This window comes from Symphodus melops (assembly GCF_947650265.1).
Source record: "Symphodus melops genome assembly, chromosome: 10".
NCBI lineage: Eukaryota > Metazoa > Chordata > Actinopteri > Labriformes > Labridae > Symphodus > Symphodus melops.
Window position 1 is genome coordinate 7335502 of NC_136700.1, and position 20949 is coordinate 7356450.

Sequence of the window (20949 nt, forward strand, 5' to 3'; positions counted from 1 at the left end):
ACTATGTAATGTATTTGGAGGATGCTTCCTAGATCAAGGAGTGATAATTGAAAGATAAAGAGAGGCTCTGTCTTCTGTATTGATTTACTCACTGTGTGTATCTATGTTTACTTTGTGTCTGATTTGCCATGTTGATAACTCAGTGATTTAAGACTGTGCTGTGCCTTGTAGTAAAATCTATGTAATATATGATTACAATGAAGAGTTAATGCTTTATTGTTAATAAAGATATTTAAAAAAAAACAATTACATGCAGAGATGTTTTAAACAATTACTGTATTTGGTCAAATATTGCAGACATCCTCAAACAACAAAGTGGTTATTGTTCATGATTTGAGGGTTGCCATAGGGTTTCCAATGAACAACTCATGAAAAGCAGGAGTAATGAAACATCGATCAAGTTAAGTGTTTACCAGGATGCATTTTATGACACATATGGTCCATAATTCACAAATCCCCTTTCCTAAGTGACAGTGTGAAGGGTGTCAATGTCAACACTTTGGTAAAAGTCTACGCCCCTGCAACACATAAGAATGATCACTATTTCTTTAAGCAGAACCACAGGGGGAAAAAAACATCATTTGACATCGGCGTCAGTGTGACTGACGAAAAGGAACAGCTGGCTTAACTGGGGGCCATAATGCAACCTTTAAACCAGAGTGAGGAGAAAAATGTTAAATGTTGGATGGCATGCTGATGAATATGATTGTCTCATATTGACCAAACGAGTAAATCTATCCTGAAACAATAACAAAAAAATCTTGTTTTTCAGAATTTTAATGGTGGTTGTAATGTCATTAATTTTAAACACTGAAAAAAAAAGTGTCATGAAAAGATAGGTTTGTTTTGCAGACAAAAAAATGCCCTTTATATGGTTTGCACCATTTGCTGCTGTGGTAAAAACAGACAACCGACTTCATTATCTATAATTGCAGCCTTTATGACCCACATCTTTATGCTGGCAGGTTTGTCAACAGGTGTGCATTCTTTTTTGGATAAACAGCCACTTTATCCACATTAAGAGGCTATAAAAAGAGATGCAAACATTTTGGCCAGCAAGGAACACAACTTTTTTTTTCACTTTATGTATCAAAGTGAGCCAGCATAAACACGCCAATAACAGAATATTTGAGGGGAAGGAAAACCACAAAGTTGAAGGCATGTTTCCTACAGTCTGCACCACTAGACGACAGCTTTAATAAGAAATTAAGTAAAGACAGAAATGCACGTCATTTTAATAAGTCATTCTTGCCTTTCTTGACCTTACACTGGAGTTCTCTGCATGTCTTCACCATGTCTTACATAATCTCAGCCGTCTCCTCAGTGACCTTAGTAATGTTGACATTTTTTGACTGATGAGTTTTCTTAGTTTGTCTAAACACAAAAAAATGCTTGCGGCTCGGAGTTGATTTCAGAGCAGAAATGACATTTAACACTCTTGTTTGTTGCTTTGTTGTTCCAACTGTGACCCAAGATTAACTTCAACAAGACATCCCACGGAGAAGATTACAATTACTACGAAAACATCACTGCATTTAGTGCTCAGACATTTTGCAGACAGGCTGGGAGGAAAACCGAGAAACTAATGTAAAAGACAGGTAAATCTGATCAAGCCAACTATAACACAACTCTTGTTAAAAAATACACTTATGAATGCTCCATGAATGATTGTTCCCTATTTCATAGAGGAAATTCAATGACTAACGCAATGACTGCACACAACAGAGTGCCTGAGCAGTTGGGGGTTCAGTGTCAAGGACACCTCCACAGTGTTCAGGAAGTGAACAGACACCCCTCCAGATACCAGCCCAATGTTAAGTGAACAAAGGTGCTTTATATACTACAGCAAAGTGCACTGCAGTAATGAACCACTAAACAGTTTAAGGTTTAATGTTTTGCTCAAGCCGCACCTGACAGTTTAATGGGGACATTTCAGCTTAATTCACTCGCCAGCTTCATAAAATCACACCACTTTTAAGGGATTTCCAAATGGAGGGACCACGTAAACACATCCGTAATGTTTGCAGAGTGAACTGTGAATATAATAATGCCAGACTGAGAACAGGCCTACATCCTGTCTTCTTCAGATTGAAACCTTCAAAACACTTCTTGACAACGCCCTTGTTGAAGCAGCAAAATGCAACATCCTGTTTGTGGCTTTGAAAGCACCATGCTGACCTCTTGATCCCTCACACTGCAGTTTCAGAGATTTTTTTTTTTTTTTTGTTCTTACAATTTTCCTGTTGAAGTGTCAGTTAAACAAGAATAGCTTTTGTTTATGTTCCAGTTTGAACAAAGGTTTAATGATGAGCTCTTTCCTTTGTTCCTGTTGTTTAAGAAACCTGGTAGCAGCCATCAAAGCCAAATCTATAGGATCTTAAGCCTCAAGTAAATGTTCCCTAAACTGTTTTCACAAAACCCCATAGTACCAAATGTACTTTAAAGTTTGAAATAACTTTTCTTAAACAAGGACCTATGTTAAGTTCAATTACTCTGCTAATGAATCTGCAGCAGCCATGTGGAAACGGGAAATTGTTAAGGCATACATATACATACATACATATATTTATATAACATAGTTTTGTATCTAAATGGGACATTTTCCATTTAAAAATATATAAAGTAGCAGCCTCATACCTGGTCCAAATTGTACTGCAGCAACTTATTTTACTCTCTAACAATCAGGGATCTCTTAATATTTGTAATTATTATTTCGAAAAGTGTTGGTATGGAAATCCTTCCCTGCCATATGCTGCATCAGTAAGCCTGAAAACCAGCCCTCATTGGCATTATCTAAATAGACACAAGCCTCTCAAATAATGCTTCCAAATAAACACATCAATAATAATAATTTCATGCATGTTGCGCATAAGTCAGAGTGTCGATATAGGTAGATATAGCAGTTTGTTACTGACACCAGCAGTGAAACAGTCATCGTGCTTTGACTAAAATAACACCTGATGGCAACAGGTCATTAAGCAGTGCCAGTGAAGTGATCAGAGTGTGTGTTTATAGTTGTCTTGGAGTTTTGGGTCCCTGGGGGAGTGTGTTTTCAGGACTGTCAGGGCACCAGGTGTAGGCAGCTGTCTGTCTGATCAGGGAACTTCAAAGGCCATCAGCACAGCAGTAGCTGCGAACAGTCAGATGTTGTACTAGCTAAAGATGGGCTCAAACTTTACCCTGCAGCTAAATATAGAACTATACATCAGGGTACACTAAAGCTGTCCAGTGTGTGTTCAGGCGCTTCAACATGGCTCAAAGATGAAATGCCTCGTTGCATATCTGCAGACAAGGCTGATTGTGTTCAGGCTTTCTCTGCATCACTGGTTCTTCTTATTTAACCAAACTGTGATGAAAGTCATCACACTTGGACACTTTTTTAATCAGTATTTTTGTGAAAAGAATGACTAAGAGGGATAAGAATTTAAACTTTCACCCCAGATGTTTTTCCCATTTAAAGTGAACACAAAAGAGAACAAAAGGGATTTTTCTTTTGGACAAAAATGTCTACAAAAGTGCAGATTTTTTCTTTACTCTCATAAAGGCAAAAAGGAAACTACACCAAATATTTAATATCCTTCCTTCCTTTTACACAGTAAACAATTGTTGGATCTTTCGCTCTGGAAACAAAAGGTGTTGTTAATAAGATATCATTCAACACAGCTTGGCTGCAGATTGTTTCAATGCCTGAGTTACATTATACAAACAATAATTTACACACTACTACACAGTGAACGCTTACAAAATTGCCCCGATGACAACAACACAAAGTCCTGCCAGCTTTCTCCACCAGAACGGCCCCCCACAGCCACTCGATCTCTGCTTTTCTATATTGACCCAGGTAATGGTGATAATGGATGTTATTTCAGCAAGAGCAAGATCAAACAGTAAAAGGAACCCTTCTAGAATCCTCCCCACTGCAAAGCTCAAGCCCATTATTCAGTTCAGCTGGGAGATCAAAAAGCTGTTCCCATAAAAAACACCTGAAAACAAATGCAACTCTTCTTGTGTTCCCAGCACTCACACATGCATTGACTAAGGAGTTATGGGTGTGTTTTCCTCTTCTTCTGATTCCTGCACTGGTGCCAACAATAGTAATGGAAGGTAGGATTTATGAAAGCCCAACAACTCTTTACCTCTCAGGATATACTTTATTAATTAGACTTTCCAAAACAAAACCATTAATTTCTTGATAAATAAACAGAGGCTGGTTTTGTCTTTCATTTACGATCAACTTTACGTCGTTTCTGTAGCACAGGAAAAAAAGGTAAGATACAACAGCTACTTCATACGATTCAAATAGTTAATGTATAGGTTTTTTACACATTTGGACAAAAAAGTCACAAGTTGGTCAAAAAAGATCCAACAGATGATTCTTCTTTGGTAACATTTTAACCTGCTGTGTGTAATGAAACAGCCCCAGTCTTGGTTGTGGATGTAAGCCGGAAGAGGACTGAATATAGGGACTTTCATTTCCAGCCTGCTCTGTTGATCGTCTGCCAGATAACTTCAATTTCGTATGAGGCGATCAAGACACAACAAGGACGGTTATTGTCTGTCCAGCTTACTTCTTCTGAAGAGCAGCAGTTGTTTTGAGCACGAGAAACTGAAGCACAGTGCACAAGGTGGCGACCTTTCAATGAGCGAGGTCTAATGTGGCTCCTCTGTGGCCCCGCTTAATTAGCAGATGTCACAGGAAGTATACAGTTTGGCCATGTAGAGTCACCCAAACAGGTCTATATCCATGTCTTTCCTACCCAGTGTCACCATGTGCTAAAGCAAGATTGGTTGTACTGGTACAATGACAATAAAGACAATTTAATTCAACTCAATAAAGCACAGACACAATCAAACACATTTGTACTCCTTTTGCACTTATTCAAAGAGGGCACATTTGCAACAGGCCAGATGTGTGCCAAATATGATTATGGTTTAAGTGAGCTTCTCTAAAGGACCTATAAAAAATATACATAAAAATAAAGTGTCATATTTTTGCATCCATCTGTATTGTTGACACGTATAAATTATGATCTAAAGATGTATCAGTGTATCAAACTGATTTAAATCCAAGACAGGGCAGATAGCCCAACAGAAATGATCTAATGACAAATTAAATACCTGACTGGCATCATCTGATCAAACATCTACACTTTGGTAATTAGAACATGTGAAATTAATGACAGGGTAGATGTGGACTTTCTGTGAAGGACATGAGAACAGGCTTGAAGAAAGCCAGAGAAGAAGAAGCAGAGGAAGTGGACCTGATAAGAGCTCACAGGGTTGGAGGAGATCAGAAACAATGGTCATGCTCAAACTTAAACAGGAGGCCAGCACACGACAGGGACAGGAAAGGTTCATGTGGTTGAAGACAAACAAAGATAATGCAAGGTAAAGAAATGAAGAGGTCAGGTTAAAAAAAAGGAAGGGTGGGGGTAGGAGGGACAAATACTAAACAAAACGTCCAGTAAAATGTAATTCAGATAGCTGGGAAAGCGCTGCCTTCACACCCACATAAATCTCTACTCACATGCTGCCTTCTATAAATAAACCTACATCTGCACCTCACCGTGTGCAATCCAGATTTGTTATTATTATTAACTCTATCACAGCTGGTATAAAACAAAGTAGTCTGATTAAAACAAGATGATAAACAGTCAAATGTCTTTCCTTTCCTTCCACAGAGATGTCACACTGTAAGTGTGCTTGAGAGCTGCACCTCACTCACTGTGGGAGCGTGTGTACTGTATGTGTTATACACTGAACGGACAGGAGCTGACAGAAAGCAGACTGAGCTGATGACTACAACCGGACCTCTGTGCATGTAAGAGGCTAAAAATACATGCAGCAAACTACTCAAGCTAGCCATAACTACCATGGAAATTAGCAAAGTGTCGTCATGGGAAATGCAATTAGATGTTTTTCAGCAAGCTTGACATGTTTGTCCAGTCCATGTACAACTAAGCATTAATCCTGTTTGCCATAAGTCTTTTGCACAGTTTCAAAAAGTTTACATTCCTCAATTTTTACGCATCACACACAACCTCATAAACAACACACCCACTGTTCTGATTGAATTGAGAATACAGGGAGAAACTATTAAATCATAGAAACTTCTTGGATTATTGTACAGTCTATCTTTCTTTAAATAGTCTGTGATTTTAGTCTGTGAATGGCTACAATGTATTGATTCAAGAAAGTATAGCAAAGACACTGAATTTAAGAAATTATTTAAGCATAAACATACAGCCAGGTTCCTAAAACACAGGGCTATGGATGCTGGGTGATTTACTACCACTGGAAGACTTGAACTTAAAAGTAATGTAAGCAAAAGAGGGCTGTACAGTATCACATCATGCCTGTGTGCACAGGAGCGACACAACGTTGGCTTAGATAAAGTTTAAATGCAGGCAACCGAAATCAATGAGGACAAGTATCATGAACTGTCAAAAGACTTCAGTAAGGTATGATGATGCTGCTGATGATGAACCACCCATGATGATATTCGTACTTTGATCAGACTCATGATCAGACTTTCTGTCTCTTGTTGTTTCGGGGCGCCTTTCCCTATAAAGCCCTCGACCTAGAACAAGTTTAACTGTCTTTTTCTCATCAACAACTGTTCAAAGTCTCGTGTTGTGAATGAGTTTGTCCCTCGAGCACTCACCTCCCCAGGTGTGATAGGTAACAAAAAGTCCGAAGAGTATGTAGGAAGCGGTCCGTGCAGCCATGGTTGTAGATCTGTGCAGCAGCTGTCTGCGCTGAGGTGTGTGAGTGATAGTTGAGAGTCTGACAGGGACTGGTCCTCCTGGAAAACTGTGTGAGACAGTAAGAGGGGAGCGGCGGTGCAACGCGCGGAGGCAAATGATGCAGGAGGGGCAGAGACTTGAGGTCGCACGCTGTAAAAAATGTCAGTCTTTACGAATAAACTAGTTACGCAAAGGGATAAAACCATATTTCATGAACACACGTTTTGCTTGATATAAAACTGGGCCTCCGATCTTGGCCTTTCAATTTAAATGCATAACTGACAGGAGTTTGGAGCACGAGTTTAAATAAATGAAAAGGGTAGATATTTTTTGCAGCGTGCTAAAAAAGGAGTAGGCCTAACGTCTATCTTTTACATTTTGCAATTTGGCTTCAGGCCTGCATTCAGTGATACTTTCATATTTTGAACTATATAAAAGGTTTCAACTCTGGTTTTTATTGCATGAGTGTTTGCCAAGTTGTAAGAAAGCTCATGCCCAATACTGCAGGATGAACAAACCAGAAACTGATGAATTCATTAAAGTCAAGAACGATAGTCTCTGCATATTGGGCCCCTTGCTCTCAGCTTAACTGGCACCCCCAAAAAGTCAATATTTGATGCTTCTGAAGGCTGCACAAAGCAATGGACGAAAAACATAACTAATTAAAGTTTTAGCACTAGGAAAAAATCAGTACAATATCCTTGTTTACTTTCATCATCATACATACACAAATCCTGCTTCCACACTGAGTAAAACATAAACTGTACAGCTACATTTGTTTAATCTTAGTATGATTTGATCCCGTGTGAATTATCTGTCAACTGTGCAGCTGGAAGCAGATCAAACAGTGGCGGGACGTGTCATGTACACTGATCTCTGTAACCTCTGCTTCTGGAAAACACCGTCTGCAGCCTCTGTCTGCCAAGTAGATCACCACTGAGTGTGTGAGCAGCGCAGATGGAGCAGGGATGGTACCAAATTACCTACTGCAAAAGAGTCCAAAAGGGAAGCTGTGACATTGGCCAGAACAGATCATGTGCTTTATTTAATATTTGAGAACATTTTGTTCAGGTTTTATCATGTTTTAAGAACATTACTGGGGTTTATTTTGCGGTGCTCTCAGCCGTTCCTGCCCTATTTTAAGCATATGATTTTGAGATAACTTTTTTCTTTGTTTTTTTTTCTTCGTGGCAACTAAATAAAAAGGCCGTGAGAGAGCCGAAGGGAACTTCTTTTCCATGTTTCTCTCAGCCAAACTCTTACACAGGGAATGTGAAATAGATCTGTGTGAGGCAGAAACGTCTGGGATGAACCAGGTGAGATCACAGCGTTTAACACACTGGCATTTTCTTAAATAATTAGGAACTCTCCTATTTCAGACTCCTTGTCCTGAAAAAACCTTGTAATACATATGGTGTTATCAATTTTCTTTTAAGCTTACAAAAGTGCAGTCATGTGTTCTTGACATTACGACATACTGAGGCTGGATCTCAAAAAAAAGTTGTTCACATGACATGTTGCTCCTGATCCAAACTGTTAGATGAGTTGATGTCTCAGTGGAGTGGTATGATATTGTTTAAGCATTGGGAGATTGACACACTCTTTGAATAACATCTTGCTCTGACTCTCTCTCTCTGTTTGTCACAGTTAGTGGTTGCCTACAATGAAACTTGGGCTGGAATAAAAATTACAATATCTTTATATAGGAATCACTCAAGCATTTTGTAAATGTGTCCAAAATGTTTTAAGGCGGGGTGTTTTGAAGATATTTGACCATTTGAAAAGCATTTCTAATTCATTGTCATACAGGTGCAATTGTCTAAACCCCTCCTACAAACTTATCCAATCATACTGTATACCGCATGAATGTACAGTTTGGTGTGTTCTTTTTTGATATCATATCAAAACACTTGAAAGATGAAGCCTATAACCATGGATTCTCTGTATTTCAACGTATTTCAGTTTCTCCTGTTTCCAATATGTTCAAAGCAGAAATAAACAATCAGGCAGGATGAAAGTGTGCCTGTTTTTGAAACATCCTCTGATGACCTGATATCTCTGTTCTGTTTTTCCTGCCATCCTAAAGCCATTACAGGGATCTGCCGGTGGAGATACAAGCTCTGTCGTTCTGTTTTGATGGAAATGTGAGGCCAATGCTGATAACACATCATAACAGCTTTCTCTCCCTGCTGTGATGTGGTGTTAATGGGGTTTTTTTGGTTAAAAAATCAGGACAACATCCTGAATCTGAATGCTGGTTACTGCACTGAAGGTACAATTGTAATTGTTTTACTCCACACAATGTGCTTTCAGCTTTAGTTTCATTAAAGTTTTGCTGAAATGTAAGATTCTACATTGATTATCAGAAACCTGTCAGATATCACCTACCTGAGTTAATACATGCTGTATTTTCCATAAAAAAAGATAATTTATGCAAGCGTATTCATGGAAGTAAGTTGATGAGCTCATTTCCTTTGTGGTTACATATAGTCCTTATGGTTTGTAGTGATAGCAGAGCACTACCCGTTTTCAAAACACTTGCATTGTTCGGCCACTCAAGGTCAGTAAATCATGACTGAATCTTCAAGGCTCCGGATGGTGCAGCTATAGTATGAGTCCATATAAAAGGATACTCTTTTTTTCCCTGGGCCCTCTTAAAATTCCTTGTGGACAAATTTCAAGAATGTCCCCTTTTCACCCTTTATTTAATATGATACATCCTGGACAGGACATTTGGGAATATAAGGGGGCAATGGTTTTGGGAATTAGACTGAAAAAGGAAAACAGAAGCAGGAAAAGCACCATCCCCTCCCCCCACAGAGTTCCCAGGGACGTCAAAGTCCTAAAAATGACATAAAAGTGCGTTCCAAGCCTGGTGGCTGGGGGAAACCTCCAGCTACCAAATTAACCTTGTTAGTAGCCTCCCCAACAAAATGTCTTGTCTGTTTGTATTTTAAGGATTGAATTGCAGTAACAACATTAGGCTCATTTATTCTAACTATTGGACAGAGGAGGGATAGTTTTTTCATCCAGTCTTAATGCTAAGCTATGCAAACCAGCTGCTGGTTAGCTTATCTAAGGACTACTAAGGACAGGAAAATAACATGAAATCAAGTTTACAATTGCACAGAAACCATGTAATGCATAAACAAGTTTTAGTGAAGGCTCTTTGACTCATCAGATAAATTATCTTAACAGAAATTGTTCACACTAAACCTTGATCTTTTAAGATTTCCACACCTGATGCATTATTTTGAGTGTCCCTACATCCTACCCTGTATTTGCCAATCCTTAGTGATTGATGACTACGACTTCTGTTTATCTCAGCAGGGCTCACAGTGCGGATCTCATTGGCTAAGGAAAGTCTGAAGGAAGGAAAGAGCGGAAAAGAAGTCATTCTTTCCAAGCCACTGAGGCCAGACCCGAGAGCTAGTTGTTTTGGGGGACAGTCTACCCAGCATGAGAGAAGGCCATTGTCCGAGCTTCTCCTGAGGATGGGGGGCTTTTGACTGTCCATTGGTATGGCGAGGGGGCTTTGGGGAAGAGTGGGAGAGAAATTTGAATTGCTGCTAAACTACGTCACAGCAACAGGGATTGTAACAAAGAGAGACTTTGATAGCAACATGGGACAAGAATTGAATAACGCTTCTTCATGGTGATTATGTGTAATAGATGACATTAATCATAGTAAATCCACCCACTGGCATGTTTCTTTAGTGTTTCAGCCTGAGAAGATTTCTGTATAAAATGAAGACGAAAAGGAAGGATAATAAAAAAGGGTGGATTAAAGGGTCGAATAAAAAGGTTACAAGGTTCAGTTTGAAAAAAAAAAAGTTTGCATTTTTATTTTTTTATTTTTTTTTGTGAGTGTTTGGCGATTTTAATTTGCTTGTAAAATAACGCCAATATTAATTTGAAGAAAAAACGGTAGATTTCACGATGATAATAGTGACCGCCTTATTTTGAGTCACTAGAAATGAAGTTTTTTTGTATTCCCTTTGGCTACTGTGAGCAATTCAGTAACCATTGTTGGCTATATTATACGGTAAAATCCCTATTTATGATTGAGCAAAGGATCTCCTGTATACTTTTTTGTCCAAGACATATGCAGGATAATGAGTCATGATGCAGGAAGCTGCTTCATCTGCCTCCAGACCCATGAACATCCTGCAGATGCACAGACGAGGTCCTGAGCAGGAATGTCCCACTGAGGGACCTACAGTCTCAGTCATCCCGTTCGTATCTCTCTGAGTCACATCAGGAAAATTATCACTATGTCTCTATCTGTATGAGTCTTTTATCCCTATCCTTATTTTCCTGCTTTTGTTCTCTTTTTTCCCATCTCTCTCTCTTAGTGTGTAGTGGAAGCCGCAGGTTTGTGTTAGAGGGTTTTTTTGTGGAATGTGGGGTCCTGCTCCGGGTCCCCAGCAGTCTGCACTCCAGTGATTTCAACTGTATGGAGTTTGTGTTTTCCCAGGGAAGCGCACTGCTCTGCTGCCTACTCTCCCTCTCCCTAAAAAAAAACACACACACATACTGTATTGTAGATATGTGATTGCTGTATATTTATGAGTGCAGTTTAATGACTGGCTGGCAGCCAAAATCATCATTGAATGAGTTGATCTGAAGTCCCAAAATAAACTATAAAATCTGGGAACATGACATCAGACTTAAGGTCATGGTGGTGACGACAGATTTTCAAGATCATTGGGAGACTGGTCTGTTCTGTTGGGTAGCAGTAGCTGAATCTGTAAGGACTTGGGTTTGGAAGTGGAGGGACACTGGTTCAATATCTATGAATCAAGTATTAGTCAGTTGTAGTATTTGTAGTTTGTCTGGTTGCTGGAGAGGTACTAAGTCACTTCCTGAGTACCTCCGAGGTGCCCTTGGGCAAGGCATTGAAACCGAAACATGCAGCATGCCTGACGCTGACAAATAATGCATGTCCACATGCATAAATCTAAATGCATTTGATAGCAGATCAGAAAAGCAGTTTTTCCAGCATAAATTAATATGTTTACAGCCTGGTACAAAAAGAATTGGTACGATGTAACAGTTTATCAGGAGGCTTAAAACCCTCCTCAGCTCCAGCTTTCAGGACGTGGTTAAGTTGACCGAAACTTAGGCTAAGACAGGATTTCCAGCATAGTAGCTATTGTCATCACAGAAGACGGACGCCACTCAGGCTTTGGCTATTAATATTTACAGTCTATGGTTCTACAGTACAAATAACAGTGATAGTTTTTTGAAAGGTGATAGTTTGAGTCATTGTTATACGAAAAGGTAAAAATTAAAAGCTTAAATACAATATAATGTTGCAATTACATTACATTGTAAAATAACAAACATAAGTCAGGCAATCTGCTATTCCTGAACAAGAATGATACTTCATAAGTGGACAGAAGGATTTTTTTTTATGTGTTTTGCGTATAAAAAGCCAAATTGTACAAACAAATTACTGCACAAGTTTTCCTTTTCTGGTTGGCTGTATGATTGACTATATCTTTGAAAGACCAGTTATTTCATTGAGTCACCATTGGTTGTCTGCATTAGAAAAATGTATCAACTCACATGTACATTGTAAATGAGTACACTGTTTAATTTTACCAAAATTCAAATTGATTTAAAGCATTAAAGAGCTGTTTCTCGGGAGTGGCAGGGAAAAGGAGATGGAAGGGCAGGTCAAATGTTGCATTGCTTTAAAGGGTGGAAATGACCCAGTGAGTCAGAGGTCCAATATTGGTCATCCATGGCCCCTCGTCTGCTTTTAGGAAGCACGTCAAGGGGTTTGTTTGTCCTTTTGTCCTCTGTTTCATCCTGTGCAAGCATCTTTTGTTTCCAACGGTGCTCACACTGTGTGATTTCCCATGGAGGCATTTATTTTAGAGAATGTCTTCTAAGTTTGACTTGACAGCTCTGAGGATCAGCTTCTAGGTCTAAGTTCAAAATGGATTTCCCAATTTATCATCACTGTCTGATTTTGTATCCTATCTTTGTATTAGCTGGAATAAGCCTCTCAGGTTGCTGCTGCCCAGCTGTGGATTACATGTTCCAAAAAAGAGTAAATAGAAAACATTTATCTATGTTCTTTATGCCCACTGTCATCTTTGTTAGATGTCACTTTGTAAAAATTGACAGCAAAGAATACAGAGACGTTAAATCTATTTCATCTTGAGTCCTATAAACAATTGATAAAAAGTATACACAATTGTGTAGTAGTCCTTTAGGTGTCTCACATAAGGTCTGCTGAAGATACCAGATGAAAGCAAGTATTTAGTAACTTTTAATCATGAAGAGAGGAAGAATTTGGTAACAACTACAGGAAGCTACCAGAGGGACGGTTAGCTACCATAAAAGGAGCAGGTCTAGAAGCTCCCTGCCAGAGACAAAGTGATGCACAAGACCTTTTATAGCTTCTTGCAATGGTCCTATGTATCCCCGTTGTATCATTAAATGCTTTAACAAATGCTGTTGTCCAAAGGTTCAGAGCAGGATTTCCCATGATCTTATCAGACACAGTTTCCCTTTGCAAAAGAAAGTTCAGTGTTGAGCAGCTCAGATGGGGAGGATGAAGTACAAGGCAAGGAAGGAAATACTTCTGATCTTGTTCAGGATTGCAATGCCTTTGTGTTTCATTGTTGCTTATATGGCTGAGGTAATGGGAGAGTATGGCTCTTTGTTAATGTACATGGAATGAGCTTAGGAAATACGAAAATCTGGGATGCATAAAGGGTCAGAATGGTGTTACTGACTGCAGTTTTGGTCAATTATATATTTCTCTCTAATACACAACGCTATAATGAGAATATGTGCTTGGGGCCTGGCAGGTGAAACTAAATATTGTAACAATACTTCTAAAGAAAGGATTGTATTCTAACATTTGCAGATATAGACAATTGGAAAATGAAATAATTTTAAGGCAAATTAAATGTATCTTTAATTCTCACAAACATTAAAGAAACATGTTGATTTTGATCATCACAAGTGTTAAACTTACACATTTCAATTGAAGGTCAGATCTTTTAAGTAGGATGACCAAACGTCCTCTTTTGCCCGGACATGTCCACTTTATACGTCCTGTCCGGGGCGTCCGGGAGGTTTTTATAAAATCATGAAAATGTCCGGGGTTCACTGTTTTTCATGGAACCATCAAACTTATACTTAAATTGACCGGCGCAAAATACTACGGTAGCTACTTTGTTGCGTGACGTAATTCTCGAGGCTGCTTTGTAGGCGGCTCTGCGACGTGCACGTGCACAGGGAACAGAGCAGACAGCGGAGCAGCATTGATTACACACAAAATGCTGAAGCGTAAGTGCAGCTTCACAGATGAACTACAAAAACACTGTAAAACACTACAGCAGCTACACAGCAACAGCAAAGAGATGTCTTGCAAAGACTTTTATGCTTTGTTGAGCAACCGGAAAGTGCTGAAAAAGATCAGCTCTACAGCAAAATATGGATGGGCAGACAAGGAGGATGAAGAAGAAAAGCAGGATGAATAAAAAGATTAAACGTAGATCATTTTTGTTTGTTAAGTGAGTATCTTTGAGAGACTGTTTATTTATTATTTATCTTATATAGGGAGATATTTAAAGCTGGATTTTCTAACACAAAGAGGTCACATTTTCACATTATTTATTTGAAAAGAGAGCTATTATTTTGTTACAGGTAGTCACATATTTGATTTCATCACATAAGCTAATTTTGCACCATTGAGGCATAATAAAGGATGATCATAAACCTCTGAGAAGTCTGTCTGAATTTGTGTCTCAAGGCTGTCCCGAGTAGTGTCCTCTTTTTTGGAAATCAAAATATGGTCACCCTATTTTAAGTAGTTATTGCAATACTATTTTTACGACTTTTATTTTGGTTTTATTTTAATGAATTAACGTTATAATATCATAGATTGTAAATATAAAATTTTATTTTATTATGTTATATATTATTGTTTTTATAAAATGTTTAATTTTTGTTGGAAGTCTTTTATTTTGAAGTATTTGTAACTTCACCGGAAACGAGTCGAGAGCTAAGCTGACCAAAACAAACATGGCGACTGAAATTACGCTTTACGATGCAAAACATGCACGGATGGACGTGTTTTTATTCGTCTCGGATTGTCTCATCTGTTGAGTTAATGGACGCACGAACAATCATCTCTGAAAACTTATAAAGTCATACAATGTTTATTGGACGAGTTTTGAACGTGTAGCCGAAACGAAACCCGGAAAACGACCGGAAGTGTCTGCCTCTAGTTTGAACCTAAACATCCGTCTCTGTCACGCATGTTGTTTACTACCGTAGCTCGTTGTCTCGGTCGAACACTATTCATAAAATATGTTTAATAACTTCATCGAAACGAGGATTGTTGTCACGTTACTAGCCCGCCTTACGCAAAGGACAAACAAACATGTAGTCGACATGAAGCTTGTCGCCGACTGCTTCTCTCTATGAAAATATCAGACATGGACTTTGTCTTGAAGACGACCCGAAAGCGTGAAGTGTAAGCGTTTAACTTCAGAAACATTACCATGGGCTTGGTAAATGTCTTTATCTCCACAGTAGGAAAATGCCTGGACGCCGTCTGTTTACTGCTGGACCTGAATTTCCTCCTCGTCCACAGTGTGGTGCGGACGACACTGGCTGTCATCTCCTTCATCACCAGCCTGCCCACCCTCCTCCTTAACTCAGTGCTGCAGCTGGGAAACTTTACCGTGTTTTGCTTGATGTCTACGGCAGAGGCGACGTCAAACGTAGCCCAGGGGACGGTCACCATGCTGGGCAGGTTGCTGCTGGCTCTGGAGGGGCTGATGGAGAGCCTGAAGATGGTGGGTTACCTGTCCGTGCACGTGCTCCTTCGTGGGAAGGATCACCTGTGTCGAGGTCTTCTTTCACTGCTGGAGGGCTGTGGCATCGCAGCCAGCCTTGTGGTCTATGTTGCTAACACAGTGGTCAACTTTGCACTCATAATAACCCAGAATATTTACCTGGCAGTCGTCAGCCTGTGGCAGGCGGTCTCCAGTCCGCTGCAGAAGGTGCTGGAGTTCACGCTGACCTCCTTCACCTTTCTTTACAGTAGCCTGGTTGGAACTTCGGCGTTCCTGTGGTCACCCTGTAAGCTAGTGTTGGACTTTTTGGTTTCACTTGTACACATATTTGTCAGCATCTTTATATTGAACATCTATGGTCTCCTACTCACTGTCACGATTGCGCTGACTACCACTATCTACCTGAACCCTGAGCTGACCCGGGAGGCTGCTGTGCGAATCATGGATTACATCAACTCTTTTTCTGCCTTGCACAGACTTTTTCTGACTCTCCGAAATCTCGCTTCCACCTTGCAAAATGCTCCGCATGTTTTACACAGCGCCATGCAGCACCTGTCCAGAATGCTCAATCACCTCCGCATCTTAGAGAGAGGACTTTGGCAGCAGTTATCTCGCCTCAGCAGCCAGGTCAGCCAAGCTCTGAGGACTCAGCTTCACAGGGACAACAACAACAGAGGACGAGGAGATGGAGACCCTGCAGAGGAGAGGCGAGACCCACCAGATGGGAGAGCAGGAGATGGAGTCCATCAGGTGCAGCTGGATGTAGTCCCTTCGTCAAGCACCAAGAGACCACTGAACAAACAGTCATCTCCAGACGAGGAGAGTAGAGGGCTGCCTGCTGAGAATCTGCTGACTCTGCTAAAAGAGCAGGAGGAAAGGAAGAAGTGTGTGATCTGTCAGGACTGCACCAAGACTGTGGTTTTGCTACCATGCAGACACCTCTGCTTATGCAGAGATTGTACAGACATCCTGCTGAGGCAGCCCATCTACCAACAAAACTGCCCGCTCTGTCGGCACATGATCCTCAACACCATGGATGTTTATCTTTGAGGGACTGACAGAAGAGGATCTGTTCATGCAACTGCAAATCTTTAAACCTTTACCACTCAAAAAATGCTCTATGAGCAATGTTTACCAGGTTGTTTTGAAGGTTTGGTTTATTTTTCTTGAGAAGACCAAAAGTATAAATGCCTTAGTCCCTCTTAATGCTTTCCTGGCTTAGCTACAAGCTTCTCTATTTTCACAGAATTTATAAATCTTTTAAAGTAGCTGTTATTTCATCACTTAGTTACATAAGCAATAAATGTTCTAAAACAGTTGTAATCAGGCTCAGAATACACAGGCTGGACTAATAAAAAAGGTATTTCTTTTGTTCAGGGTTATTGCTTTACAACAAGAGGATATCATCAGACTGTTCTTATAAGATGAGAAACATTACCATTCCTTATATATAGTATTCTCACAGTTACATAAACTTACATAAACATAAACTTGTTGGAAATTGTAAAACAAAAATCTGTGCAATTAAATTAAGATTATAAAATGCCACAACTAAGTAAGGAGTCAGAAAAAAGTATAAAAAATACTTAATTGCTATTCAAAGTTATTTCTTTCTCCTTCCGCATTGCATTGTGGGGAAACGGTTCCCATTAGTTTTTAGTGAGCCTTTATTTGTGGAAACTGTCCTTGTGGTTTTGGGTCACTTTTGTTGAAATGTTCCTGTATTGCCATGTTCAGTCTCAGGTCTTGTAGCCATGGTAACCAGTCAGCGCTCTGCCTGATGTGGAAATAATTAGCACCACTTATGTCTTAAGATGTTGCATTTAGTGTGCCAAGTTACACATTAATGACTTTGATTGTTAAACATATGGATGCTGTGTTAATTTCTTAACAGAACAGTGTAAAGCGTTAAGAGAGGCGTGTTGTATTTTCTGAAAGTGATTCATAAGTTTCCAGTGAGATACGTTGAAATCCAGCTTTATTCCATACAAGTGCTCTACAGATGGAGCTTATTCCAGTCTTTAACAGAGACATATTACAATCACGGCCAACACGTAATCCACAGAAGGTTTTGTCTTTCGGTAATGAAACACAAGTCTGCAATCTAAAAGGACCATAAACTAATAAGGTCTCAACAGCATCATCTTTGTTTATCTTTTCTTGCTTTAAAAGCACATTTAAAAGACTGTTTTTGGCCACTCAACGTTTACAGGGCATTATTGTGATATAAGAACATTTTATCTGGGATAGTGGTGGTGATGTGAGGTTAGATCTTTTGAATGCCCTCATTTGCTTTTAAAGAGTTTGTATTTATTTTTTGATTTCAAGAAATTGGATTTCTGTCTTGTGTCAGTGGAGCTTTGTAGCCTGACATTCTTTTCCATATGACATCAATCAGATGTCTTTAAACATGGAATCTATGAAACTGTAAATAATTCAGACCTCTTCAATAACTGATGATCACAGCTGAATGCAAACAGCCCACCAGACCATTATCTTTTTTTCGACTTGAAGGTTGTACCACAAAATGTGGGATGTGATTTGAAGATGTGAATGTGACTTTTTTTTTTAAACGCTTTGGCTGCCATGTAACGGGCAATTATTGTGTTAATAAAACAAAGACTTAAACTGTCTAGGTGTTGTCACAGACTCACTTAAGCAAACAGAGAAGACTCATGGAGAAAACCAAGTTCTATATTCCGGTCAGACAACTCGTTTTCATTTGTTGGAAACATTTACTGCTGCAGCAGAACTTTCTGTTTGTGTCACTGTTAGCAGTTTTGCATGTAGAGATGTAAAGAAACAAAGACACTTATTTTAGTGATATACCACAAAAGTTGAAGAAAGTCTGTCCAAAGTTGCAGAAAGTGATGCCTTCAGATGCAGCTCAGAAAAAGAAGCAGTCGCAAGCAAGAGAAAAAAATAACAGCTTTTTTTAGTGGAAATTCAACAACAAAAAATAGCAACAGCTAAAAATTGAACTTTGTCAAGTGAATTACATTTATCTGCTTCGGTTTAAGTCCTGATATTGTTGATATTGTCACATTTTCATGGATACTAGTTTGGCTTTGCCTCCTTTGACAAGTCAATTTGTCTGCTGAGATAAAGGCATGTTGGCAGGAAATAAATCACACCACACAGCCATGATATCTATTTAACATCAGTTCACACATACTTATTCTAAACTCTATCTTTTATCAAATTTGGTTCCAATTACTCCCGGTTTGTTCTGAACATTAATACAGCCCTTAGTGTATCCCGGGCTTTAGATTTTGATGAGTAGTGTACAGTAGGAAGTGTGTCTCTGGGGATTTGAAACACGAAATCACAGATTCCTTTTTACATGAATGCACTGAGACGGGGTTAAATGGTCATGCCTTACATCTGTGAGGATAAAGGGGTTGTTTGGGGGCTGCAGAGTCAGAAGAGGGAGGCCCCCAATGATCTAATGGGACCACTTCCACCAATATATTCACCAGGGCTTTGTGGTTTTCAGATTTATTTGTGTTCCCAATGTTTTACTAAAAATATCTGCAGATCAACATGTTGTATCTGCTCAAAAGAAAAAAAAGAGAACACACTCAGTGACATCTTCTTGCAGTAGTTTTACAAGATTTACAAACTTGAAATAGAACCCTATCAGGGATGCAACAGGAAGGAGAAAGGAATTACATTTTTACATCTAAGAGGCATTTATACATTTTCTACTGAACGAAAAAAAGTAAACACCAGTTATGTATGGTGAGCTCTGACTCAGCACAGTTTATTAATTTTTTGTACATGAGGAAGGCGTGAACAGAGGAGAGGAAGTTTGAAGTCAGGGGAAGATCATGGAGGAGTCAACTAAACAGAGCTTTATACCCTGGGGATTTGACCTCTTTCGTTTGCCCCTCGGCCCTGGTCCTGGCCTGAGAGTAGTGTGGGAAAATGTGAGACTCAAGTACACTTTTCCCTCCCTCTATTTTTACTCTTTATGATCACTGTCAGCATTCTGCAGACATCAAGATTCTCTTAATCAGTAAGAAAACCTCTTCAGGAGAAAAAGGGCTCAAGCCCACATGTTTGTTGCTGAAAGATATTGGCTGATATTGGCCAGAATACCAGGATATGGTATGACCCTCCTATGATACGAATACATGCACGAAAAACATACAAGTACAGTCACTGAATGTAAATGATGAACAACAATCTGACTGTAATGTGTCAGTACAGGTGGCTTATTGGCCCTTGCATTCATCCAGACCTTGCTCCGCTGTTATGAAGGGGTTCATTGTGATGAAACAAGATAACCCTGATAACCTTGAATAAAGATAATGTATGATGTATGGGCTTTGCAGCAATTAATGTGGGGCCTTCCTAAAGGAAGATGGATAATAGTCATAGTCATCAGGCCGATGGTCCTTAAAAAGGATATATATACACACAGTGTATATATATATATATATATATATATATATATATATAATATATATATATATATATATATATCAGTACTATATACACACACACTACACTTTTGATAAAGTCACAACATGTTTGAACTGTCAGCGGATTCTACTATCAACTCTGTACGGATAATCTGAAGCACTGACTCTTTCTGATCAGATGTCCATGCAAAGAAGAGTGATTGAGAAACAACAATGCCCCCTGTTGGACAAAGTACGTCAAAATACTCCTGAACCCTCTGATTAAAACGTATTTCTATTGCTGATTCTGATACAAGAAAATAGATGTTTCTTATTTGGAATCCTTTGACTGGAATGAAAGCTAACGTTGTTCAGTAACAGAATGAAGTGATAAAGGACACATCTGTGAAGCATTAGAATATTAAAACTGGCAATGCTCAAGTTCATGATATACAGTAGATACCAATACAGGCTAATTGCTCATACGGAGGTGGAAAAAAAAAATCCAACCAATGTCTAGGGCTGCCAACAATCATATTTTGTGCACCTTGATATGTTTTTTTTTTATTTATGTTTTTTTTAACTGGTGTTTTATATCACATGCATTGAACTAAGAGTGCTAAGAAGAAAGCTGGACAAAAATGAGTGTTCATTTCTGTGAATTTGCAGAATAACAGTTAAGAAATAACATAAGTCACAGCAAGTCTTTATTCAACTGTGCAACACCTATCCTCACATTTTAATCAAGTATATTTATATCAAGTATTATACTGGTTATTCTTTAGCAAATCATTACTTTCCACAACTTGAGATGGCGAAACCAATGATGAGAGATGAGAGATTGAGTTTGTTCTTTACTCTGCTTTTAGAACACTTACCCAGTAGACTCAGTCGTGGTCTAGTTGGGAGGGTCATTGTGCGCTCAACTGTAACTCAGCTGTAATAAAAAGATAGTTAGAAAATAACAGC

General features: G+C 39.1%; 2 protein-coding genes across 6 annotated transcripts in view; one reads left to right on the forward strand and one right to left on the reverse strand.

The window, feature by feature from the left end:
• The window catches only part of LOC306830405 (cell surface glycoprotein MUC18-like), a 30385-nt gene extending 23528 nt beyond the window's left edge, over positions 1–6857 (reverse strand). For all 4 annotated transcript variants that reach the window (XM_079353872.1, XM_079353871.1, XM_079353869.1 and 1 more), the window contains exon 1: positions 6665–6857. In XM_079353872.1, the coding sequence (XP_079209998.1) occupies positions 6665–6728 (64 nt within the window). In that variant the 5' untranslated portion in view covers positions 6729–6857. The remainder of the gene's footprint in view (positions 1–6664) is intronic.
• Positions 6858–14778: 7921 nt separating this feature from the next.
• Positions 14779–18207, forward strand: rnf26 (ring finger protein 26). Of its 2 annotated transcripts, XM_079354332.1 has the most exons (2): positions 14779–15249; positions 15370–18207. In XM_079354332.1, the coding sequence occupies exons 1-2, from the start codon at positions 15197–15199 to the stop codon at positions 16622–16624; spliced, it is 1308 nt and encodes a 435-aa protein (XP_079210458.1). In that variant the 5' UTR covers positions 14779–15196; the 3' UTR covers positions 16625–18207. The 2 variants fall into 2 exon arrangements, with proteins under 2 accessions (XP_079210458.1, XP_079210457.1); XM_079354331.1 differs by having other exon boundaries at positions 14780–18207.
• The last annotated feature ends 2742 nt before the right edge of the window (positions 18208–20949 follow it).